The sequence below is a fragment of the Pogona vitticeps genome, chromosome 7 (genome assembly GCF_051106095.1).
Source record: "Pogona vitticeps strain Pit_001003342236 chromosome 7, PviZW2.1, whole genome shotgun sequence".
Lineage (NCBI taxonomy): Eukaryota > Metazoa > Chordata > Lepidosauria > Squamata > Agamidae > Pogona > Pogona vitticeps.
The window spans coordinates 9662951-9689009 of NC_135789.1; the positions used below are offsets into that span (position 1 = coordinate 9662951).

Below are 26059 nucleotides of genomic sequence, written 5' to 3' on the forward strand. Positions count from 1 at the left end.
GAAGGCAAAAGTGATGCCCCGCTTTCAGCAGACAGAAGGCTCTTGTCTTTCGCAATTCAGCTTTTGAGTTAATTCAGGGCTGGGAGTCCTCTGTTGGTCACCTTGAGCTGTGTGGCCCACAAACTTCCCCGGCTATTTGGGTGGGAGAAGGGGAGGAATGAAAATGGTCAAATAATACTGCTGGATCAAGTACTTGTTTTAGGGTCCGGGCAGAAGGAAAATCACCAGCCAAAGCCGAAGATGAGCTGCCTAGCCGGTTGACTTTGTTTCATTTTTATGTGGCTGTTTTCTCTGTTGAAGGGATCTAGTGAAAATGGGAGGGTCTGTCTTATGAAATGATGTGGATAAAACGGTAACCCTCGAACCCCTCACTGTCGCGGTGTGGGTGACTGATCTCCCTGCAGAAGGCAGGTCTGGCTTTCTTAGTGGGGCTTTGTACAACATTGCCTCTCGGGGGGTGGTTGCTTCTGAATGTCTCAGTGGGACTTGCTCTCCTAACTGCAATTATGAAATGAATTCTGTCCATTAAGTTTGCACCCTAAACCACTGTGCCACTTTTCCGCGGATGTGATTTAAGAGAGGAAGGAAGGCATTCTATTCTACTTTATTTTCTGCATAGAAGTAAAACAGGATGACACGTTTGGGTGGGTTTCCCCCTCAGAACGGTGTGGATGCCATGAGAGCAAGCAGTACAGCAGGCGGGCAGAAGCGTTTAGCTCTTTTTTCAAAGGGTTATTTCACAGCCCTGATGGCTGGGAGCCCCATCTTTTAGGGGGCTTTCACTTCTTCTCATTCTCCAGAACTCAAGAATGAGAAGCGAATAAGCACCAGAGTAGCATATGCGGATTTATTCAGTTACAGCTCAAAACAAATTGCAGAATACTGTTTTTTGTGGAACAGAATTTTGATGCAGAAATCTTATTTTGCTTTTTGTTTCTGCGGGGGGGGGGGGTACACAGGCCTGTCCCATAGGGAAACTAGCCTGGAAAAGAATAGGGCATGGTTTCCCCCTGCAAATTTTGGGGTTGGGCTGGGGGCATTTTGTTTTGTTACAGTGGGGTCTTGACTTAAGAACGGCTCGAGTTAAGAACATTTTCACTTAAGAACCACTCTCATAGGAAAATATTGACTTGACTTACATACTTAGATTTGAGTTAAGAACTGAAAAAAAACCACGTGGGAGGCAGGGAAAGTGCAAAATTTGAACCATCAATTAACTCTTGGCCAGTGAAAAGGGTGCCTGTCTGCTTCCTCACTCCTCCCAGCGTTTAGAGAGTGGATTGGGACACAGTCTTCGGACTGCCTGGTACTGTACTGCCTGGACTGTATTTTCCCTGCCTTCCCTGAACCTTTCTTGACCTAAGAAAAAAAAAGAAACAAAATATTCCCCTCTAGTGGTTGAAGTCGGAATAGCAGCTTCCCATTAGTTTCTATGGACGGAAAAGAGCAGATACGGATCAAATGGTTTTCAATGCATTCCTATGGGAAATGCAGATTTGACCTGAGAACTTTTTGACTTGAGAACCGCCTTCCAATACGGATTAAGTTCTCAAGTCAAGCCCCCACTGTACCTTAAAAAACTGAGAGACAGGTTACATCATGCTGTCCAGGTTACTTTGGATCAGTTGGCGGCAAAACAGCTCAGTGGGGGATCCGTTCAGTGTTATTTTTTTTCAAGATCAATAAAAAATATATATATTTTTAACATTTTTTATCTCTGGCAAATGTTGATGAAACTCTTCCCCCTCCCTTTTTTTTCAAATAAAAATGATGTGTCTCTGAAGAAAAACATGGTGAGGAATGGTAATTGCCCCTACCATCAGTCGTTCTTGATTGAACAAGAAGTAGGTGAAATAAAATAGTTTCTTCCCTGTTTTAAAGCACTTTGTGACAGGAAATCTATGGCTTCCCAGATGTTTTTGGACTGGGTGGCTTTAGAAAAAGCCCTGGCCAGGGTGGCCAGCAAGGAGAGGCTGTGGGTGTGGCAGTGTGAAAACAACCGGGGAGCTGTGTATTTTCCACCTTTTGTTTACCCTGCAAGCAGGAGCCAGCCATATTGCAATCCAGCTGAATTCTAGCAAATTTGAATTCTAGCAAATTTGTTGTGCAAACCCCAGAAGGCAGGGCACCACTGAGGAATATTGGCTGTTCCACCCTAATTGCGGAAGATGCATCAGCTTGGTGGTGAATGAGTGCCAAAAGCAACAACCCCCCCCACACACACACACAATAAACCTGGCTTTCTCTGTTTTAAGAGAGAGTCATGTCTCTGTAGCCCTTAGCGCCAAAGATAAGAGTCGGGAGAACATGGGTGGAAGCTCAGAGGATGGAGGAAAATCTGAGAGTCAAATTCCTAATGGCTGGAGGTGCCCTAAGGCTAAAACCTTCATCCTACCAAACCCGCAGAACAAATGACACAAGCAATAAACAGCAGAATAATGCCAAAAAAAAAGACCCTGGAAATCCCCCTTATTAGGACTTAAGAGGATGCAGATTTGTATTTTGGACTGCAATTCCCAGAATTCCCCGGGCAGATGTAGTCGAAAGCTGTAAATCGGCAGACCTCTGAATTGCCGAGGTGGCATCGTCCTACCACTGCAGAAGATCCCTGTACAGGTATTTCTGAAGACGCGTCTCTTTGGAAATGAGTTCCTAAGTTTTCTTGACTGTAAGGAAAAGTTAGTGCACCTTCAGCATAAGAGCAGTTCTGCTTCCTGGCTCCCTCCCTCGGCTGCGTTGCGAGAGTCCGCTGATGGCCGGCAACTCTCGGCTCTGCTTTTTCAGTTTACTCTTGAAATGATCTCTTAGCTTTTCAGTGGTGGCAGCTCCCCGGCAGGGCGGATTTGGCTTTCAGCGTTGGGTTCCAGAGGCTGCTCTTGATTTCTAGCATTGCTACATGAGTCAGTCCTCGGAAAGAAGAGAAACGGGACCCTTAGAAGAATTTCCAGCCGGGTAGCTGTGTTAGGCTGTTGCAGCAAAAACAAGGCAAAGCTTTGCAGCATGCTTATTGGCGAACAAATTTTTATTTGACACACATTACAGGGGACTGTGGCCTACTTTTTTTCTGCAGAGGAGGGGAAAGTGTATTCCAAATAAATCTTGATGGCCTTCCACGTGCATCGAGAGTGGTGGTTGGGGGAATACTTACGAAATTCTTTATCCCTGTTGATTTCAGCTGTCTGAATGCAAAGATGTCTCAAGATTCTTTACTTCCACCACCCTCACCTCTGGGTTGGATAACTCCTATGAGATTGTCTTCATTTTGGGAAGCAAAGCAAGGGTGCACGCGTGGCACACATGGCAGATGGCTGAGAAACAAACAAACCATTCGGTGCTTCAAATTCTTAAACAAAATGGCTGTTGTTTTCATTTGGGGCAGGCTGTGCCATTGCAGGAGGAGTGCAATTTTGTCCCCCCCCCAAAAAAACGGGTGATGACACACACAATACTGTTTTTTGTGTGAATGCCCTATTTCTGTTGAGCCTGGAAACCTTCTTGCCATCTTAATGACCAGGAAGGGGGCTTTGATGCCAGCGGCACTACCTCCCTCCCCTCTTTGTTCTGTCCTCTTGGAACAATGGGTGTCGAGACTTGGCTTTTGTCCTATTAAAACGGTGTTACAGTTCTATACTGTATAAATATACGAATTCCCTGAGGGTGGGTCCCCAAACTCAGACAGGCTAAAGGCAAGAAAGGAAGTGGGGTCTTTTAAGCAAGCAGTTGCTTCGTTTTGGAAACAGAAGGCCAGCCTCTACTTTACCAAACGAAGGCAGTGAGTAGCTGCTTCTGTTGGTACATGGGTTTGCATGAGCAGCTCTTTGGAAAATACTCGTCTTGGCTAAAATCCACTGAAAAACATCTGGAGGTGTAATTTTGCAGCGATTTCTCCCTTCTGTAAAGCATCCCTCTGCCCAAAAATGGTCATACACCTGATTTCAGCGTTGAGGTGGGATGCACAAAGGAAGATCTACCTTGGGGGATGGTTGGGGTGCTTAAAACCTGCACCATCTGTTAAGTGAATAGGATTGGGGGAACCCTTGAGTGCGACAACTACCTCTCACCCCCTGTTGGCCAGCCAGAGGCTCTGGACTTCCACTCCCAGAATCCCTGGGGCCCTTAGGGAGTCCAACAACATCCCGAGAGTCAAAGGTCGAGAAGGCGCCGCTCTTGCGCCTTTGAGCATGCCGCCGGGGAGACCCGACGTGTTTTTGAGGTCCCCAAGTGGCTCAAGAGATACCTGTGCTGCAGATCCCCACTGGGGCCATCGTCATGGACTTTGAGCAGGCTTTCCAGCTGGTCTTCTTTCTCCTTCACTTCTTGTAACCTGCACACCAAGGGAAAGGCGGACACGTGAACCGGGATGGTCGTCTGATCATTGGGGCAGAACTGACTAGTTTACCACGCCCCTCTGATTTTAAGGAATGACGTCTTCTCGTTTTGGAACGTGAGCACTCGTTCCCCCTCACCTGTTGAATCTCATCGTTGTTGAAAAGTCTGAAAGCTTCCAAAGCAAAACCATCTGGGCAGCAGAGTGAGGCCGGGCAGCAAAGCACCCACCCTGGCAGAAGCCTCTGAGGGAGCAGTTAAGAGCCATTAGCTTTACAAAAGCCCTGTTCCTGGGCAAGAGGACAACCGAGTTTATTGACCACTACACTACGTGCAGAGGTGATTTTTTAAAGAGGAGGAGGGAACATCACACAGCACAGGTGCGACCCGGAGAGGCCGGAGGGCCTTGTGGCCGGAGGTCGAGGGCGGACTGACCTGGGCTCTAGCCGTTCCTTGACTTTGACAATTGAGCGGACGTAGGGGGCAATCTGCTTGGTGATGGTGGTCAAGTAACTGTTCTCCTGCTTCAGCTGCAGCAGGTCGTGGAGCTGAGCTGCAAGAGAGAGAAGGAAGCACAGGGTAAGGGGTGGAGGGGCTCGACACAAGGTGGCAGAGCCACTAACTTAAGCACCACTGCACTCTGGTCGATAGAACATCTGGGAAAAGCTTGTCTAAACAGCCATGTTCTAAAAGATCTCTTAAGAAGGGATGAGTCAGAATTGACCTGACATGATGATTATTCTTCGTCACCCAGTCTAGGTAATCTTGAGCCCCGTTTGTGGGTGAAAGCATCCGTTCCCCATCGGATTCAGGGAGAGGCAGGGGGAGAAGGAGGGGTGGACACTTTACCTTCGTAAATCTCTTGCTCGTTGGCCACCCGCTGATAGGTTTCTTCCCACGTCTGCAAACACAAGAGTTGGGAAAATCATGTTTGAGCAGGTCAGTGACTGATCAAGGGGGCCACCGAAAGCCCACCAGGCTGGCCTTTTCCTGCAGGACTCTGTCGTTTAAAACCTCAGCTTTCTTTAGTTCTTGCACAAGAAGGCAGCCACATAGACCCCCACCCCCCCGGAGGACTCCCTGCTCAGATCTTGGCAACCACCACGGATGATGGGCTGAAGGCAGCCACCAGAGACTGTAGGGCACGGAAGTCTTTTTCATGCATGGCGTACCTCCTTACTCTCTCTGGTCTGCATGATTCACAGGTAGTATGCCAAATGGCCAGGCTGTCCAATAAATTTGGCCCCTGCAACCGATGGTGGGGGTGGGTGGGGGACCTTTGGCCACCCAGATGTTTCTGGACTTCAACTCCCAGAAGTCCCAGATGGGTCAGGCAATCATCCGGACCTGTGGGGGCATCAGGCTCTGGAAGGCCGGAGTCACATGCCCCTGACCCATGGAGGACCTGCCGTCCAACACTTTTCTGCAGGCAAAAATAGGGCGCTGGCTTCTAGCAAGGCTGCAGAAGCATCCATGATGGTCATTTGTGGCTTTCCCATGCCTTCTTCAGCTTTAAGATGCTTTAATACACAACATGACGCCTTTAACTGACTTGTTAGCCTTTAATGAGCTAATTCGATGGAGCGTGGGGAGCAATTTTGCTGTGTCTCCAGTGGCTCAGGTTTAACCCAAGTGTAAGGAACCCCTTTCAGCCCACTGAGGTCCAAACTGGACTTTGGAGAAGTTCTCTCGGGCTGGATTCCAGTGGTGGGCAGTTCCAAAGGCAAAAGGGGATGGGAGCGAAAACACCAGTGCCGTTTAAAGGCTGCTACTGCCTAAGTTTTAAGAGGGGGTCACATTTCAACTTTTCATAATGGGCAAAAATTCAAAACAAAAGCCGAGCAGATCACCCAATGATGTATTTACAGGGAAGGGGATGTGGTGCTCTTGAAGAACCCACAGTGTGGCTTGAGGTCACAGTGGGCTTGGATTTGATCCTAGGATGCGCACTTCTTGATCCTATTGTTTAATGGGAGGTACAAGGATTTTATGCATAATAGGATCATGCAGAATAAAATAATTATTTTCCCCCTCTAGGGCCCCCAAGCCTCCTCTGAGAAAAACTGATGACAATTATCAATTTTTTCCTCTCTAAGCACGAAACCAATTAAATGATTCTGCATATTTCACCTTAATTTCTTTTATCCCGTTGGGTCATTGGGAACATCAAGAACGCTGAGGACACCCTCACGGCAACATTTAAAAATGCTTCTTAAGTTTTCAGGCTCACCTTGAGTAACCACCTCCAAGCAAACCTTTGTAGTCATAAGGACTAGAATCTTGTTTTTTTCTCTGTTGAGGTGGGGGGGAGACCCAACTGTGATTCACAGGTAGAGAAAATACCTTTAGGGAAAACCGGTCCTGGGCTTGTGCTGGACCAGAAACGATTGAAACCGACTCACCTCTTCAAAGATGCTCCTCATCATCTCTACAGAGGAATACTCGGAGGCGATTTGCACGTCCATCTGGAGGGACTTCTGCAGGATCTCGCTCATGATCTCGGTCTTGATGAGGGAATGGTGTTTGGTGAGGTCCCGATGCAGCTCCTGCACCTGATCCTTCAGGTTCTGAATCTCCGTCTGAAGGGCCTGCAAGAGGACGCACAGAGAACTACCCGTTGGCCCAACCCAGTTCTGCCCTGCCAGGGCTTCGAGGTCTCTGGAAGGTCTGTAGAAGGAGGGGAAAGCCCACACTTGAAGCTAAGAAGACAGGCATAAATGGGGAGCCCGGAAGAGAGAAGGACTGGGTCACGAGAGCATTTCATGAGCTGAGGATGGAGGTTCCTGGTCAGTGGCATCCGTTCTACCCGTGGGTTTGGAAGCAAGCTAGGTGGGACTCAAGGTTTTCAAATTGTAGTTTAAAAAATAAAATAACTTTTCCAAGCTCGGACATCTTTGTGTTCCATTTGCAAGAGCATCCGTGTCGGAGAGCCTCAGGTTTGCTCATGATCTTGCCCCATCTCTTGATGGGCTTCTGCGTGGCCACTGGTTGCCCACCATGGCAACCAGCGCTGGCCCTTACCCGGTACATGTTTTCGTAGTTGCGGCAGTGGTCGGCGAACGGCGTCTCTCCGCCTTCGGCCAGCAGGACTTTGGTGCTGATGTAGCGGTGCAGGGTCGGCTTCCGGACGAGCGAGCCCGTCAGGGACATTTTCTCGCAGGCCGAGGAGCAGCCGGGCACCAGGAGGGTCTTGGAACTTGGGCCTCCCGATATCCTGGAGACGAGAAGCATGAGAGAAAGTGGCCAAGCCACGGTGTGGGAAGGAAAGAACAGGGTTTGGACCAAAGAGCGACATGCAGGAAATGGGGAGGTGAGACCTTTACTGGACGATCATAAGCGGGCAAGCTTTCGAGACACATAACACTCTTCATCAAGCTGGGCCTTGGAGAGCAGGACTCAGCTTGTTGAAAAGGAAAGCAAAGTTAAAGGTAAAGGTTCCCCTTGACATTTAGTCCAGACGTGTCTGACTCTAGGGTGCGGTGCTCATCCCCGTCTCCAAGCCGTAGAGCCAGCGTTTGTCCGAAGACAGTTTCCGTGGTCACGTGGCCAGCGCGACTAGACACAGAACGCCGTGACCTTCCCACCGAGATGGTACCTATTTATCTACTCGCATTTTACATGCTTTCGAACGGCTAGGTTGGCAGGAGCTGGGACAAGTGAGGGGAGCTCCCTCCGTTGTGTGGATTCGATCTTATGACGGATGATCTTCCAACCTTGCAGCACAGAGGCTTCTGCAGTTTAACCCACAGCGCCACCACGTCCCCATGAGGGGGGAAGACGTCTCCCCAAAGGTAGAGGCCCAGTTCTCTGATAAGGCAGCTATGTTGGTCTCTTGAGAAACAGTATATACCAGAAAGAGTCATTCATCACCCGTAAGACTAACTGGTTTTTAGTTTCCATAAGCTTTTGTGTGTCTAAGCACACTTCTTTAGAAGAATGGAGGGAGACAGGACCACTTCATTCATCTGGAGGAGTGTATTTTTCACAGACAGATCTACTACAAAGCTAATGAAGCGTAAGCTTCAGGGTCCCTAATCCCGGAGGGGCCCCAGAAGCCACTTCAGACCATTTTTTAAAATTGTGGAGATTTGTTGTGGAACAACCCCATTGAAAAAGGTACCACCGGTTACCAGATCCTGTCGCTGGTTGTGAAGGGGTCCCCCATAACAGTTCGAGCTTCAGGGCCCCCAAAATGTAGATCCGTCACTGGTGTTTAGACACACAAAAAGCTTAGGAAAAATAAAAAAAATACTAGCGCTGCTCACCGTTTCTGATATAAATTCTTTTCCCAGATGCAGAAGGAGGCCATGCCTTCACAGCCCACTAAAGAAATCGTACAGCCTGCTAGCTTTCGTGGATCAAGATGCCCACTTCATCAGGCTGGCAGGCGTGTCTTGTCATTTAGGGCAAAGAACTTGGGCGTCCTAAAAATTCATGGCCAATGGATTCCGCCAAGCATTTATCTTTGATGTAAGTGAGGAAAGAGGTGGGCCGCGCTGGATTTGCAGCTTTAAAGCTATAACGGAGGACACTGTGGATCGGCCATCACACCCAGGTTTTTCCAACAAAGAAGCACAGGTATCACACATACACCTTCCCTTTGGGCCTTCTTCTGAACCTACAAGCTTCTGTTTGGCTGGGGAACCAGAGAACACAACACCCCCCCCCCAAGAGTCCTCCATCTGGGAAACAGGGTGAAAATTCAGTAAAAACCCAATGGGTTCACTAAGAATATCCCCAGACGGTCCATCACCCTCAGCCATCCCAACTAGATAGTTCGCTCACTGTAGCTTCACGATAACCTTTTGAGGTAGTTTGGGCTAAAAGGTGATCGCCCAGTGAGCTTTGTTGTGCTCAAGCATTGATTCGAACCCAGGACTTCCTGACCCCCACTCCCAATCAAAGCCTCGAGCTCTCACTGTTTCAGAATGTGCATCACCCCCTTAAATAAACAACCCACGGATCTTTGCGGGAATTCTTCCACTGAGATCCGTTCAGCCTGGCTCTCCTGTTGAATCCTCAGCTCTCCACTTACGGTTCGGAAGGTCTGGCCCAAAGAGGTCTCAGAGGACAATGTCCGCCACCCTCTTCCTCCCTGCGTCCTCTCTTCCTCTCCCCCGGAGGCTTGGGAGACCCGTCCTCCTGCTTCTCTGCCCGGAGGCCTCCCACCCAAAGCATCGTTCGCCCCTGCTCTGGATCCCGCTGAGTGGAGAGAGACCCTGAAGGCAGAACAGAAGGGCCGCCCCCGCGCGCCCAACGTCCCGTGATGTCAATGGGCCTAAATATATCCAGTGCCAGGGAACTGCGTCCCTGGGAGTTCTCTGAAATTCTGATAAAAATAGGGACAAATGCTTTTGCCAGGCTTGTTGTTGGGTGTGTGTGTTTTGGGGGGTGGAGGGTGGTCTAGGGAGAGAATTGTTTTGCAAATTGCTCTACGGCAGGTAAGCTGCAAGGAAGAAGATGGAGGTGCACGCTGCAAGCAGGGTGAGGTCTAGAGAAGCCACAGGAGGTGAGCCTGGAGTCTGATCTTTTCAAGGGACCGAACAGAGAGGTGCTCAAGGTTTTCCCGTTCTAGCAACGCCGGTTCTTCCTTAGGGACTGGCGTGATGGTGGCCAGAAGAAGGATATTCCAGCCAGAAGGACCGTCTTTGAGAAAGAGGGGGCACTTTGAAGGCAGGCTTCCGGCAAGAGACCAATAAGAAGCCGCCACGATGCCTGCCTGCCTGGCCTGCTGCCCTCACCAAGCCTCTGAGCGCATCTTAGCTCCTTTATTGAAACCGTCTCATCATGGGAAACACGCAATGTCGTTTAAATACCATATCGTACGTGTTCCTTGCACTCTGTCCAGTGGGCATCAGGGGGGCTGTTGCTCCCATATCCCCCCCCCTTTCTCCGCTCATCACAGAACCGAAGTTGATTTTCACCCCAGATCCCAGACACCCCCCTAGCCAGGATTCCAGGCCGGTCCAAACAACAAACCCTCTTCAAAACACTGCTTGAACCTTTAAAGTGTCCCTCTTGAAGCCAATGATTTAGTTATTTAAAATAATAACATCCTCTTTCTCTTTTGTGTCCCCCAAAAAGCATCTAAGATACCCAGTGTGGTAGAGTGGGTAGAGCGACAGACTAAGGCTCAGGAGGCCTGAGTTCGAATCCCAGCTCAGCCGCATAAACTCACTAGAAGTGTGTGGTAATGGTCAAACCATTCCTGAGAAAAGCTCACCCTGGAAGCCTTATTTGCTCTATTTTGATGCCCACTCTGCGGCAGGTAACAAAAACACACGGCGGCTACCAGAAAGTCAAAATCAATAAGCAAGCACCATAAAAAGCAACGAGTCCAACAAAACCTGGAATGATGAGAAATCAGGAACAGATAACAAAAACTCCCAGATGGAAAGCATGCAGGAACAATATTGCATGAAACTTTAGTCAGGAAAAACTTGATGGCCTGTCGCAACAGAGGCATTAAAAGAACCGCTGGATAGCACGGGGGTTTAGGCATCTGGTTGTGGAGCCAGAGGTTGGGAGTTCGATTCCCCCACTGGGCCTCTTTGACGGGTTGGACTGGATGACCCCATGGGGTCCCTTCCGGCTCCGCAGTTCAAAGGTCGTTATTATTACCGGAGAGAGGGACCCTTTTGTGATTTCCAAAGGGCACCTCTTGTTTCCCTCTGTGTGGCCAGTGCCAGCTGCACGAGGAAGTTCTGATGCCACAGCTTCCAGATCTGTCAACTGGTCTTCTAGGAGCTGGTTTTCCCGCTCAGCTTGCTAATCTGAGTGGCTCCCCCCCCCCCGCTCGGACGTCCCAAGGACACCCATAGCCGAGGGCAGAAACAGATGTTGCGGGGAGCTTTTCAGTTAGAAGCAGAGGCCTCTTAAAAAGTTGAGGGCCTCTGATTACCTCCCAGAAATGCTTTGCTCTGTAAGTAGCAAATTAGCCTGCATTTGATTGGGATATATGGTAAACACAGAGCTTTGTTTGTATGCTGAAGGTGCATTGGCTGTGAAGAACATACCTCTGGGGTAAAGAACAGCCACACACCTGTTGGACCAACAGACGAACTGGCAGTTCGTGCCCATCTCTACCCAGGAACGTCAATGTCTTATCACCTTCTAATTGTGAAGCTGATCTCTTGTCTGTTCCCTCCTTGAGAAGCTGGGTGCAGAATCCACTGGGTGATTCTAACATGGTTTTCATCCCCATTTGGCCCCTCTTTAGCTGGAAACAAAGGAAGCTGGAAGCAGGGCAAACCGTTCCCCTCTCCACAGAGGAAACGGAAGTGACTCACATGGTGCTGTTGCTTATCCCAGGGCCGATGCTCCCGCCGTTCACCACCACAGAGCGCCGCGGGGTCAGAAGCAGCAGCGGCTCCAAGCAGTGCGCGAACTCAGCTCGGTATTCGGTGTTGATCTGGAAGGAGGAATAGTTTAGTCCGAATATCCATGCACTGGTTTGGCCTACAGTTGGTAGGGTTTGTGCTCCGAATTCCAGAATCCCCCAGGTTACTGGGGAAAGCAGCTTTTTGCAAGCTCTGGTGTGTAGGTTTCACGACAAAGGTGAGGGTCCCTCGGAAAAATGACTGCTTCGGGTCCTGCCGCTAGGCTTTGCAAAACATTGACCCATATTCTGGGATCAAAATAAAGGGCATTTCCTGACACACACACACCCAAAAGGATAAGGAGTCCAGGTGGAGATGCGCATAATGTTAGGCTTCAAGGACCTGGAAAAGTCAGATTAAATATTGCAAGGTAACGGTTGCATGGTGAAGTCAGAATTCTTAGGGTGGCGTCACTGGGATTTGAATCAGAAGCACTGTCCAGCTAAAATCCTCACAGTGCCTGGGTGTAAAAGGCATTGCCCCCTCCAGTACAATATGTCTTTGTGAGCCACTCCTACTATCATGTGAAGCTTAGGGAGTCTGTTCGGTCTTGAATGGGCCATTAAGAGCCATTCACTCTACAAAAGGCCTGTTCTTGGAAGATAGGAAATCTGCTGGAACAGCTGTGTTGAGAAAAATCCACCCCTGTCTGTGTTTCGGGACCAACTTTGGGGATCTAGGGGGGGGGATCCTCATGAGGAGGTGTCTGCACTTCATCATGCAAGAATATGATTTGGAAAGAAAGAAAAAGTAAAACATTTTCTGCTCCCCATCTGTTGCCGTGGACCGTTCTGCCCCTTGGCGCTTGAGACCCCATGTGTTGCAAAGTTTGGCTAATCTCAGGTACAGAATCCAGAGTTCCACCCGTTTGGCTTGAGAAGCATGCCGCTAGTCCCCATGGCTGAAGCTGCCTATGAGCCTGCATGCCACCAAACCCCGCCTGCTGAGACGGGAACAGCCATGGAGGTCAAGGACACACAGCTGCCCCCGGGCATGCAACGTGGCAACGCTTAACCGAACGAGGAAGGGATGCCGCACCTTGCTGGTCTGGGAGGGGCGCAAACGATGGGGCAGCTTGACGATCTTCTGCAGCCTCTCCATCAGTTGCTGAAACGAGACGGGGAGAACATTTACATTGGCTTAATGCAATATTGCGCTTCCATTGTGAAAACCACTCTTCGCGCCTAGAGAAGGCTGTGGGCTGCTTTTTGAGGGGGGGAACAGTAAGCCTGCTCTGGGTTTTAGTCCAAACTTTACAGAAGTGGTCCAGGGGTCCTGAAAGCCCTAGCATAGCCAAATTAGATTCATCACCATGGACAGTGGCTGTCGCTTTTCTTCCAAGGAACACATTATCGATCTCCCTGCTTTTGTCCCTCACAACAACAACCCTGTGAGGTAGGTGAGGGTAAGGAGGAGCTGATGGGACCAGCTCTCAAAGTCACCCACGGAGCTCCGTTGCCACTGAGTGGTGCCTGTCTTTTTCCCAGCCCAACGCTCCACCCACTAGGCCCTGCTGCCTCTTGACCTATTCATGACGAAGTGCCTCTGAGCACCCACAGAGTGCCCTTCGCACCATGCCCATTTGTAGAACTGGTTCTGCATGGATGCCGTGCTTGCTCAGCTCTGCCTCCACACACCGGAGCAGCAGCTACGAGAAGACTTTGGGGCTTGGTGGGGGGGGGGGGTAAAGACTTACGTAGCCTAAATCCAGGAATTCAGCCTTGTTTGCAGAGCTGAGGAAAGCGGAACAGGTCACCAGGTGGACCTGAAGGAGAGAAAGGGGGTAAAAAATCATGCAAGGCACATCAGAAGTCTTCTAATTCTGAAAATATCCAGATGTGCCCTGTAGCTAGGGAGGTGTGATGAATTTTCAGACTCCCATATTCTCCCCAAATCTGGATTCTTTTCCCAACTGAAGGTTCCTCTCCCATGTTTAAAAGTTCACAGGCATCAACTCAGAGGGCAGCTATAAATCTCCACTAGTCAAATTCCACTCTAATAGAATTGTCTCCCCAGGGGTTTAAAAGACATCCTTACCCTAGCCTTTTTCATTCATTTAGGCGTAGCAAATTGCTGTCAGAAGAAAGAATGATGAGCCACCCAATATGTATGTCCTGGTGAAATGCACATTTTCTCAGGTGCATATTACCCCCACCTCTGTGCAAAAGTAATAGAGAGAACACAGCCTCTCAGCGCACAGAAACCAACTATATTTTCTCCACCATGGAATAGCCAAAACAGAGCAGAGAAAGCCCACGTGGTGTAGAGCATGGGCCTCTGGCAAGATTTCCGTACCTGTTGTCTTGGAAATTTCAATGCCAGGCCTACAGAGATAACAACACAGCTTTCCTCAACCCCAGGGACCCTCCTAAAGGGTTTTTACTACAGTTCCCATTACTCCCTAGCAAGCCAGGTCACTGGCGGTGCTGTGTGAGGATAATGGGAGTTGTGTTCCAAGTTATCTTGGAGCAGAGGGAGAACCCCATGCCTGTGGCATCTTTGCCTGCCTCATGGCTCTTCCTCCTTTGCAGAGCTGGGAACGGGAACCCGTTGTGCTTACCTGCAGGGTGGGCAACAGAGAAGCCAGGTGGGCCAGCTGTTCCTTGAAGGCTTTCTCCTTTTCTTCATACTGACTGGAATGGAGGAAGGAAGGAAGGAAGGAAGGAAGGAAGGAAGGAAGGAAGGAAGGAAGGAAGGAAGGAAGGAAGGAAGGAAGGAAGGAAGGAAGGAAGGAAGGAAGGAAGGAAGGAAGGAAGGAAGGAAGGAAGGAAGGAAGGAAGGAAGAGAGAAAGAAGGGAGGGAGGGAGGGAGGAAAAGAGAAAGGGGAAGGAAGGAAGGAAGGAAGGAAGGAAGGAAGGAAGGAAGGAAGGAAGGAAGGAAGGAAGGAAGGAAAGAAACAAGGAAGGAAGGAAGGAAGGAAGGAAGGAAGGAAAAGAGAGAAAGGGGAAGGAAGGAAGGAAGGAAGGAAAGAAAGAAAGAAAGAAAGAAAGAAAGAAAGAAAAGGAAGGAAGGAAGGAAGGAAGGAAGGAAGGAAGGAAGGAAGGAAGGAAGGAAGGAAAGAAAGAAAGAAAGAAAGAAAGAAAGAAAGAAAGAAAAGGAAGGAAGGAAGGAAGGAAGGAAGGAAGGAAGGAAGGAAGAGAGAGAAGGGAGGGAGGGAGGGAGGAAAAGAGAGAAAGGGGAAGGAAGGAAGGAAGGAAGGAAGGAAGGAAGGAAGGAAGGAAGGAAGGAAGGAAGGAAGGAAAGAAAGAAAGAAAGAAAGAAAAGGAAGGAAGGAAGGAAGAGAGAGAGAGAAAGAAGGAAGGGAGGGAGGGAGGGAGGGAGGAAAAGAGAAGGCAGGCAGGCAGAAAGAGAAAGAAAAAGAAACAGAAAAAAAAGAAAGGAAAAGAAAACTGATTTTCCCACAGAGCAAAAGCCACCCCAGGGACGAGCTTGGCCCGCGTCAGTCTGCTCCGTCTTGCACATGGGAGACACCGTGTTTCTCTAAATTAAGCCCCGAGGCGCACCACCAAACCACGTGTTGTGGCTAGATGCTTCCACAAGGCCTGATGTGCCTCTGCTTTTGTGTGAGGTTTTTTTAAAAAACATTTTTGGTGGCCCACGCTGCTGTGAGAAGGAACCAGGGCCATCCAAGCCACTTTCCTCCCTCTCGCGGAGCGAGCCTCGGAGCCCACTTTACCTCTGAACCGCTTTCAGGAGCATCTTCTTGCGTTCTGCCAACTTCTCCTGCAAAAGACCCAGAGGGGCCCATCACGGATCCCGAGAAGATGCCTCTTGAGCACCCAGGCTTCCCAGTTCTTTGAGGCAGCTTCTGCCACCCATCTCCCCGGGGGGAGGAGGGGGGGACTCGCCTGCATGCTCCCGAAGAGGGAATTGATGGCCGTCTCTTCCTCGTCCGCGCTGTTGCGCACTTCCTCGATCATGGCTTTCAGGAGAACGATCGCCTCCCGAGTGGACGTCTGGAGCTCTTTTACGGCCTGCGCAGGGCAGAGAGGGAGAGGGAGAGGGTCCCTCCTTAAGAACAGCAGCCCCCCCCCAAAAAAACAGAAAAGACAGACTCCAAGGGCTGCAGGAAATGGATAAAACACCGCCAAATTTGATGTTTTCCCCCCTCTTCTCTCCTCCTTCTTCCTCTCAAGACTATACATCCTTTCTTGCTGGCTTCAGTGATTATGTCTTTGCGGGCACTTCCCCGAAAACACAGCACCCTTTATTAACAAGAGCAGCACAGCCGTAATAGATTTGAAAATCCATGCGTTCATCACAAATGGCCCTTCTAGGCAAAATAAGGAGAGGGCCAAGGTACAGGCAGCTGGCTGGGGCCAAAAGCAACAAAGGAAGGGCAGGTCTTTTGCAAAGCTAACGACTCTTCCTTGCCCAAGATCCAGAAAGAGGCTTCCCAGCTTTGTTGAGGATCCCCCCCTCCTTCTCTCGCTTTACCACACTGCCCAGGAGAGACTTGGGTGACGGGAAACCCTATGTTGATGGCCTTCCCCTTCGAGAAAACATGGTGAAATGGGTATTCTTGTACCTACCATCACCGCCTGGTCTAACTTCTCGCAGCCCTGCATGTAGGCCGTCTCGATATCAATGCAGTGCGCTCGGCTCTCCCTGGAAAAGGCCAGGTCAGAGAATAAGGCGTTAAGTTCGCTCTGCGGTTCATGTGCTCCAGCCTCAAACTTGGCAAAATCTATTCTATTTCTTTCACTTCCCCCTACATCGGGTCTCTTCTAGACAGCGCATTTGTCCTTCTTCACCACTTAGCGCTGGAGAAGCACTTGAGTGGTCAAATACCGGTATCATCTCCACTCTCCTTTTTCCCCCCCGATTTTATGTGCTATTAACGGCCATCGGCATTGATTGCCAAAAGATCAAAAGGAAATTGATGACTTACACCGGCATGTCCCGAAAACAGTTAATACACAGCATGGACTTTTTCTCGGTTGAGAACATGATGTAGAGTTCCTCATGAAGAGCTGGAAGAGAAATAAACAGAAAATCCTCTGTTAAGGAAAAGATTTTGCTCGCAGGGCCCAAAATCTGTCAGGCTCTAGTGTTTAATCTTCTTTGATCATGGATGAAATAAATTCTGATCTGCTTCCCAGGAGGTCAGGTGCACAGCTGCTCCTTTTCTCCGGATGTCAGGATGGTTACGGACGATATACCTGAGAAAGCAGGGAATTTTTTAAAAAGTTCATTTTGTGGGTTCGAGATCAAACCAAGCCTAAGCTGTCTCTGGAAGTCAAAAATGTTGGAAGCTGAGGCTGTTCTGCTTTCACGAGATGGATCGGAAAGGATCAGAATGCTGGGAAAGGCGGAAAGCAGCAGGAAAAGAGGAAGACTCAATATGAGATGGATGGACTCCCGAAAAGAAGCCACAAGCTTGAGTTCGCAAGAGCTGAGCAAGGTGGCTGGAGACAGGAGATTCTGGAGATGGCTCATCCTTAGCATCGCTATAAGTCGGAGGCGACTTGACGGCCCAGAACAATGCTGATAGGGTAGAAAAGCAGAAGAGGGCTGGGGACGGAGGGGGAGGGCAGGGAGGCCAATCCCACTTACGGCATTTCTTGTGGACGGCTTTGGTGCGCTTGGTCAGGGAGACGATCTCATGGCGGGAGAACATCCTGGCCTTATGGGTCTCCTCACGGCACTTGGCGCAGAGCGGCTGGTTGCAGGTATTGCAGAAGTACATGGCGTCTAAATCCTGGGGGGGGGGGAAAGGGGGGGAGAAGGGAGAACCTTTATTGTGGTGCCCAGGAAAGCCCCCCCCATTCCTCTCTCTGCAGATCCACCTTAGCAAAACAGGTGCTCCCCCCACCCCCATGTTTCTCAAGTGGGAATTGCAACTTAAGCCTTTCCAGCAAGAAGGGGCGAAAACAAAATTAGCTCCTGTGTTTTCCAATAGGAACGGTTAAGCCTTTTTGTTTTTAAAAAAAGAAAAATGGAAAAGGAATGCAGACACCAAATCCTATCATCCCCAGCAGGCAAAAAAAAAAAAAAGGAAAAAAAAAAGAGCCACCTTAAAGACGACTGACTGCTATATTTTCATGTGAGCTTCTGTGGATCACGTCCACTTCTTCAGACATGAAAGGTGGCAAAAACTGATACAACTTGGAAACAAAGGGACCGATTGTTTCCTGGGCCCACATGGTTGATGATGATGATTTCACGGGGGGCCAGGACCATTAAAGCCCCTGTTGATATTCAGTTCCCCTTCTTGGAAGCATCGTTCGTAAACTATGACAATGATCAGTGGCTTAATGAATCCCAGGCTATCGATAGCCAAGGGGAACAACATGGTAATGATATTCATAATCTCCAATGGGGTTTGTGCGGTATAGCCAGGAATTATAGTAGATGCAGGCTTTTGTACTTGATAATGGCCGAAGAATCCTTGGCTTATATTGAGTCCACTGAGATGGGTGCTAAACATATGAATATATTTTATCTCAGTTCTCTCTCTCTCTCTCTTTGGATTCTTGTTCTGTCATTGTCATTTACTGAACAATGTTTCCTGGGAGGAAAACTGAATTCACAATTTTCCCATCTAAACTAAGAGAGGGGAAGTGAAGTTTGCAACCTGGTTATGCTAACAGTCCATGTGCTTATTCTGTCCAGGGCTGTCCATTGAGTTTTTATGGCCAAGGAAAGATTTGAACGCAATTCTCCTGCTTCCGAGGCTCAAAGCTGATTCCCCCCGGTGTTGAGTTTGGAGTTCCAGAGTCCCCGCAGGTCAAGGCCCATCCAGGGCTCTCTGCTTACCTGTTTGGTGCTCTGCAAGTCGCAATTCGCACACTGGGCTTCCTCCTCACAGTCGCCAGAGTTGTCCACCAGGAACTTCAGGAGCCGGTCCTCGGGAGGGAGGCCGTTGCCCTTCACGACGGACTGGTGGCTGTAAAAAGAGAGAGAGAGAGAGAGCTGGCAAGGGACAGGCCCTGGGGGAAAACACAGATGGAAACATCTGGAAAACACAGATGGGCCGCATGGGCCTCCATCCCAGAGCTGTTCCATTGGCCACTTCCATCCGGTGAGGCGAAGGGGAACTGGCTCTTGAGGAGTCTGGAGGACCACGCCAGGAGTCTTTGAGATGTATCCTGGGAGGGTGAAGCAAGTCCACGCTAATCTCGTGGCCACTGAACAGGAGTAACTGTTCGGGGATCAGGCAAGAGAGAGAATGAGAGAGAGGAAAGAGAGTGATTTTCATTGTCTTAGGGGAAACCCTTCAGGGATAGTGCAGGAGGAAAGAAACCTAAACTTAGTTTCAGAAGCCCTTAATGATGGTTTCCATGCCAGTTTGGTCTGCTGGGATCATGGGCCAGCTAACCTCTCTCTCCATCTCTCTTATCCTGACCTGCCTTGCAAGGCTGTTGTGGGGAGGAAGTAGGGAAGGAGACCCAAACACGCTGTTATGACCTTGCCGGAGGAGAGGTGAAATCTGAATGCCAAAGAATAAATAAAAATATGTTTAAAGCTGGGACTCAGGCGTACAGACCTCCCTCACGGGCTGGAGGAAACCTTTTCGTTGCCGTCTTCCCCAGACCGCCCTAAAGGGCTCAGATTCATCTCGGCTTAATTGCGAACCCCCTGATAACTTTGCCAATGACAGCGAACCTGATAGGGGCAGCTTAGAGACCGAGACAAAGGCCAGACTCACCCCCCACCTCCCGGCCCGGCTCTCCTTCTCCTTTTTAGGAAGCCCAAGGCCTGGTTGTTAATTCCCTGGAGGAAATAGGAGCCTGAGTGAGAAGGGAAGGGTGAGCAGGCAACGAGAGATAAAAGAAGGAAAGGCATCCGTGACTCCCAAAGCTTCGGTGCCCATTGGGTCTCTGCGGGATATACTGATCTGGCCTCTCCTCTTTCCACCCAAGTACCAGAATCAGGGAGGACTCTAAGGGTGGGATGTGGAAACTTCTTCCTAAGGTGAGATGGTGAATATTGGACTCTCCAGAAATCCTGGACTACAACCCCCGCAATCCCCAGCCTGCCTCAAGATTTAAAAAAAAAATAAGAAAGAGGAAGACCTGGGAACTCAACGTTGGCCATCATCCATAGGGAACATCATAGCTCAGCTGCAGGCACAAAGGTTCTATCCTGTCTGGAGGTGTGAGTGGAAAATTCAGTCAGCCCTCCTTATCTGCGGGATCGGTATCCACTGATTCACTTATCCGCAGAGAGAAAATGTTAAACATACTAAAAGTCCCCCACTACATATATTTCAAATGATGAATTTACCAAAATTGGTCACTAAAGGGAACCAGAGACCCTACTGTATATAACCTTCACTATTATAATAGCATTTGCTATTATCCGCGTGTTCCAGCATCCATGGGTGGGGACTTGGAACCAGGGGTTTTACTCTACAGGCATGTTCAATGTGCCTTACGAAGGAAAAGGAACTCATTTCTGGCCACAGTGGCTGGAAAAATCTGGAAACTCCTTGGCCCCATTCAGAAAATGTTCAGCTTATATCACATATATTACAAGGGGTGGCCCAGATTTTTTTTTAAGAGGCACTTGGTGTGGTTTTGGGGGCTAGTGAGAGAAGAAGGTCTGAACTGGGACAGGAAATGACTTGGTTAAAGCCATTAGACTGTTTTGGACTGGGTGTCGGTGTGTGTGTGTGTGTTTGGGGTCGGGGGGGAGCAGTGCTTACCCACAAAGAGGACAGGTCAAGCGGCTGTCGATGGCGCGGCCCCGCAAGCAGCTGGCGCAGAAGTTGTGGTAACAGTCCAAGAGGCAAGGGTGTTCGTATTGCTCCTGACACAGGAAACACACCAGCGGGTGGCTGTTGGCGTTGTCGAGGTCGCACAAGTTCTCCAGAGGGGAGAAAATCCCACCCGACATCTAGGTTGGAAGACAGCAAGAGAGAAGGAAGTCACCGATGTAGCCGACCAGAGGGTCACAGAGCCACCGAAGGGCGAGAGGGGAAAAGCTGCCGTCCCAGGGCTCTGCGTGAGCCACAAGCTGACCCATTGACCGAAAGATGGCCTGATATTATAGCATCCATTGTTCTCCGGATAGCCAGAAACACATTTCGCCTGTGAATTAATTGGGGGTGGGGTGGAGGGACATACAGTGGTGCCTCGCTAGACGATGATAATCTGTTCCACTGAAATCGCTGTCTAGTGAAATCATTGTCTAGCAAAAAGCAAATAGTCGTCTAGTGAAAATCGGTTTGCGAAGCAAGGACCAAACATTGTCCAGCGAAATTCCCCCATAGGAATCACTGTTTTGCGAATCGCTATAGCGATCGCAAAAAGTCAATGTCTAGCGAAAAAAAACTGTCATGCGGGGTAACTGTCTAGTGAGGCACCACTGTACTCTGCTCGGACACTCAAGGAATCTCCACGGTAAATGTGAAAGAGCAAGGATTTGAAATCAACCTCTCCTGCCTCTAACGGTGCTGCTGCAGAAACCGTTGATTTAGGGATCCCTCCCTATGGGAAGGGGTCACCTCTGAGCAGGGAGTCACACAGAGTCTTGCAGGCAGCCTCGTGTGCTGTTGGGTACTTTGAACTCTCAGGAGACTCTTGTTAGGGAATTAATTCCTCTCGGGGGGGGGGGCACGCCGCTTGGCCGAGATCCAGAATAGCTACTTTTTGCCCGCCTGAGACACTTGTTCTCCCGAGAGATTATGTCTATTTATAGCAAGCCACTCTTGTTGTCGCAGTGTGTGTATGTGGGTGCATGCGTGCATGCTTGTATTGACTGATTTGCACAGCCAGTGAACAATTACCTATGCCCGCCGGCATCCCTTGTTCTCCAAGAGACAAAAAACTATTTATAGCAGCTCCAGTATACAAACTCACTGGTGTGTGTGTGTGTGTGTGTGTGTTTCTCCAGGGGCTCCTTTAAGTCCTCTTCCACAGCTCAACCCAGCCTTGCACTTAATTTCTCTAAAATCCAATCATAAATATTATTTTGTCCAGTCACCAAACAGTAATTTTTTTTCAATAGACAGTCATTCTCCGTGAGCATCTAACACACGCTGTTGATCGCCCTTTAAAAACAAATAATCAAAAGTCCTTTTAGTTCTCCTCTCCTTTTTCAATCGCTGAAAACTTGAAAGTGTGTTAACCGGGGGGGGGGAAACATATTTTTAGTTTCTGAATTATATATTCAAGCACATTGGGAACATACGTTTCTTTAAAATATATTCATCAATTTATGGTAAATGTATTTTTGGTTCTGCCACCAGAGCCCAGGAATATGTCTGAGGAAACAGATGTATAAAAAGCTCTCACAAAAATAAATCAGCTTCTCTCCAAACTGTCACGATTTGGTTGTTTTGTTTTTGTTTTTGCTGCGCATGCCAGAACGGACAAACACTGCTTCCTTGAAGGGAACGGAAATTCACAGGGGCTGAATTCACACAAAAATGCACGAGTTTGATAATTCCCACTGCTTTCCACCTAGAGGTTGGGATCCTGTTGTGGAGCTCTGCATGCGGAACAGAGATCAGGTGACATCAGTGGCAAAACTACCACTGATAAAAACTGATCTCAGGGTGCATGAGGATTGTTTACCATGTAAAGACCTCACATGCACCCCAGAATTTCCAAAGGGAGCCCTTTAGTAAACGGTGATATGCTGCTGTAGATGACATCATCATGAGTGTGTGTGCAGAGCTGCACAACAGAGTTTCCACTTCCTGGGTGTAGGAAATAACGCATCCCAACCAAAGAGACTTTACCTTGGGCTGTGGCATTCAGGTTTAAAGACAGCGATGTCTTTGTAGAAACCAGAATAATACGTTGTTTTCAAACACAGACATGGCTTTTGGCGCTGGTGTGTGGTTATCACACCTTATAAATGCATGATTCTCCATTTTTCCATATATCCATCTCTGGACATTTCTGCAGAGAACCTGCTCCCCGATGCTACACCAAAACAAGATTCTTATGTGTTTTAAAACGTAAGCTGATTGATAATGAAGAGGAGTGAAGGGTTGTGTTGGAAACTGTCATTTTTCAGCAGCAAAATGCCTTTTAAAAATTTATTTCTAAGGGAATAGCAACCCTTCTCAAAGGTCTTGACTTTTCTCCAGCATGGCGGGTGACAAAGCGCTGGACATGATGCTATTAAAACAAGCTGAAAATTATCTTTAATATTAATAATAACAAAATGCATGGAGGACAAGCACATTGTTTGAAGAACGTGGCCTGTAATCTGAAAAACTTCACTCCAAAATAATCTAAAATTGTCACTTTCCTTTCTGTTTGCTCATATGTTTTCGTTTCTGATGAAACAGAGTAACACAGCTCTGTCTTTGAAAACTTAGGGTTGACATTTACTGTTACTTTTAAGTTTTCATTTTTGTTGCCCTAGGTCTTTATACAGACGACTCTCTTCTTTTTGTTTCCTTTCGTTTCTTTGGATTTTGCCTGGTATTCTTTCTGTAAAGCAGCCGGCTTCCCCTCTCCAGCTGGATGAAAGAATGGGCCATTCCCATTGAGATATAAACAGATCAAAAATCAGCCTGCAGCAAAGCTCAGGAAATAAAGACACTACACGTGTTCTCATGATCTGCCATTTCTGTCCCTTTCTGGGAGTGTCAACTTTAGCCTCCCAGGAGGGAAGTCTTGAAACCGAAAACACACCTGCTGACCAAAAAGAGGATTTTGCTTCTAGTTGTGCAACCACTAGGTAACATTATCTATCATGTAAATCTAAGTTCCAAGTTTATGAACACAATTGCCCCTTCCTTCCTTCCTTCCTTCCTTCCTTCCTTCCTTCCTTCCTTCCTTCCTTCCTTCCTTCCTTCCTTCCCCTGTCTCTCTTTTCCTGCCTTTCTAACTTCCTGCCTTACAAAAGCATTCCAGTTAGTGAAAAAAAAAAAGCTGTATGTTCCCTTTATATTATCAGAGCAGCGGGGTCTGGGGAGGATGGACAAGTAAGATTACAACTTTTATTTTGCTTCTCCAATGTCACTCAGTACAACCAGAAAGCCGCCAGGAGTCCAGCATAGTCTCACAGACACTCTGCATCCTGCCTCTTTCACTCCCATCTACAGACTCTGAGAAACAGATTTCTGCACACTCGATAATAATGCTAATGATGCTGTGATATCACGCTGAACATCTTTTCCCTGGGCACTCTTTCCTTCTAGTTTTAGTGTGAAGATTTCTGTAGAGCGCAAAGGTTTTCTCATTCGTAAGGCGTCCGCCCATAATTTCACAGTAAGCGACTGGAAATGTATTGCTCCCCTTATGCCCCTGTCTTCACCCCATCAGCCTTTTGTATGGAAAACCCCAAATAAGGTGGAAGTTCTTACCTTTCCGAAAGGATTTCACACTTTCCTTCTGCTCTTGGTCCAGCTAATGACTAAGACCCTAGATTTGCCTTCTCTTCCAGTTTGCTTCTATTTGAACTTCAGCAAAATGTGGTCTGTATTTTTCCCCCCCAAGCTGGATGGTGGATGGAGACGCGATGATAAATCAAGACCGGTTACAAGCATGGTAAGAGGAAGAAAACGTGACCTCTCTAGATAAGCTTATCGACTCCTGCAAGAGTCAACAGACTTTGCGGAGAAATACGATGTGCCTTCAGAAAAGCACGCATGGAATTAAAAAGAAAATGGAACCCCTACTTTTCTCTGTAAATATGGATGATGGAGGAGGCAAGGAACGACCAAGCTGGTTCCAGAAGAAAGGAATCAGTTGAAAACGGTTGGCAACCGCTGCCTGTCTTCTCGTGGAGAAAGTGCTCCCTTCAGAGTCCATCAGACAGGGTGGTCATCCGGTCCTGAGTTCTGTTTCCCAGTGGAGTATTAGGGAACAGGGGCTCATCCAGCCCTCTTAAAGGTTGTCCTCTGGGTTGTCAGAAGTAGGAAAATGAAGAGGTGAGCCTCGGGTGTCTCTGAGCCTCAGAGGAATCTCTCCTGCCTTGTTCGGCAGCACCGCCAAGGTTCATCCAAGGTCAGACCAAGACGCTGGCCAACATGTTGGGATGGGGAAGGGGACCTCCCTCCCCCTCCCTCCATATTTCAGAGGCCACGAGGATTAGCATGTGGAAGCACTGCATGGCGGGGAGAGCTCCAAGCTCAACCACTCCACATACCCCCCCCCCCGGGGATTTCCTTTGGTCCCTTAGCTTAGGGTTCTCGTCCGCAAAGAGGCCGTGACGGCTCCAGCTGTTGGGAGAATGAAAGGCATTGCCAGCCAGACCAAAGGGAGATCCTAGTCCCACATGCTTTACCACGATGTGCCCACCACCAGTGGGGCTTGGACAATCACATACGTGAGACAGGGAGGCCCCCTTCCTCTTGTGCCTCTCCTATGGGAGGTAAAATGTCCTAAGGACAGTTCTGACTTTGGATGCAGAACCTCAACAGCGCACTCCTTAACGCATCTGAAACAACCTCCCGGGTTGTTCAGCCAGGAGGTTCTCCTCCTTCCTTGTGACTGTGGCTTGAATGATCAGCTGTAACAATCTGTCCTTCTGGTTTCTGATTCTGTGGCCAAACTTTTTCTAGCTTTTCTGCAGATTGTGAGTTTTATGACTTCTGTGGTTTATTCGCTTTAGAAATACCAACACTGGCCCAACCGTCTTCGGCCAATGAATTCTTGGCCACCTGGGACAACCTCTCCCCCTCGATTTCAAAGGCTTCTATCTTTTCCATAACTGCCTATGTTTAAGTCCATCGTCCAAATCCCTATGGGAGACACAAGAACAAGATTTTTAAGGCCAGTTTCAAGGTTTTTGGTGCATTTTATATTTGGGTCTTTTAAAAAGCAGCTGCAAGCAATCTCTGCTGTCACTTGATAATGAAGTTCATTTCACCGAATGTCAAGGGTCGCTTCCAGCTCTGCAGTTCTAGCATGATGATGATGATGATGTCGACCCTTAATGAACTGCTGGAGAGCTCCGTGTTTCAGTATCTGGCTATGTGGGGCCAGGATTTGATTTCGAGCCCCCCCCCCCCACTCGCCGGGCTTCCTTGATAAGCACTGGACTTGAGGATCCAGAGGGTCCCTCCCAGCTCTGCCGTTTTTTAAGATGATGAGGATGATCGCTGAGCTTATGCGAATCTATGCCCTCGCTTTTCGGCGACACGTGTCCGGGGTAACGTGTGTAACCCTTTGTGTCTGACAAGGGAAGGCCATTAAGTAGGACTTGGCGCCCCTCCAATTCTTGTGGGACTAAAAATCCCATCAGCCACGTAAAGCGTGGGTGGAGGCTGATGGGAGCTGCTGGAGGGAGCGGTCGTCGCTCTCCTTGGGGAAAAGCGCTTGGGGAAAAACTTCCTTCTTGGACTACAAGTCCCACAATTCCCAAGGAGGGGGGGAGGAAACAGAGGCCGCTCGATGTGCTCGGCGCTCGACAGGGCCAGGGCTAGGGAGGCAGCGAGAGACCCG

The 26059-nt window shown here is 48.8% G+C and overlaps 1 protein-coding gene across 2 annotated transcripts; it reads right to left on the bottom strand.

Annotated features, from left to right (window-relative positions):
• Positions 1-1568: 1568 nt before the first annotated feature.
• Positions 1569-26041, bottom strand: RNF207 (ring finger protein 207). Of its 2 annotated transcripts, XM_020799958.3 has the most exons (19): positions 23977-26041; positions 20356-20546; positions 18465-18594; positions 17262-17406; positions 16597-16678; positions 16238-16313; positions 15554-15679; positions 15382-15428; positions 14266-14338; positions 13402-13470; positions 12744-12812; positions 11616-11737; positions 7348-7540; positions 6729-6914; positions 5176-5227; positions 4762-4879; positions 4238-4324; positions 3149-3308; positions 1569-2907 (listed from the first exon to the last, which is right to left on the bottom strand). In XM_020799958.3, the coding sequence occupies exons 2-18, from the start codon at positions 20544-20546 to the stop codon at positions 3197-3199; spliced, it is 1878 nt and encodes a 625-aa protein (XP_020655617.2). In that variant the 5' UTR covers positions 23977-26041; the 3' UTR covers positions 1569-2907; positions 3149-3196. The 2 variants fall into 2 exon arrangements, with proteins under 2 accessions (XP_020655617.2, XP_078235273.1); XM_078379147.1 differs by having other exon boundaries at positions 1569-3308.
• Positions 26042-26059: the final 18 nt, after the last annotated feature.

Excerpts from the sequence above, each read along its gene's own strand:
- RNF207 (XM_020799958.3), bottom strand. The coding sequence starts at position 20,546 with ATGTCGGGTGGGATTTTCTCCCCTCTGGAGAACTTGTGCGACCTCGAC. Across the intron at positions 16,679-17,261 it reads AGCCGTCCACAAGAAATGCC|CTCTTCATGAGGAACTCTAC; the intron begins GTAAGTGGGATT and ends TTTCTCTTCCAG. Across the intron at positions 15,429-15,553 it reads CCCTCTTCGGGAGCATGCAG|GAGAAGTTGGCAGAACGCAA; the intron begins GCGAGTCCCCCC and ends GGTCTTTTGCAG.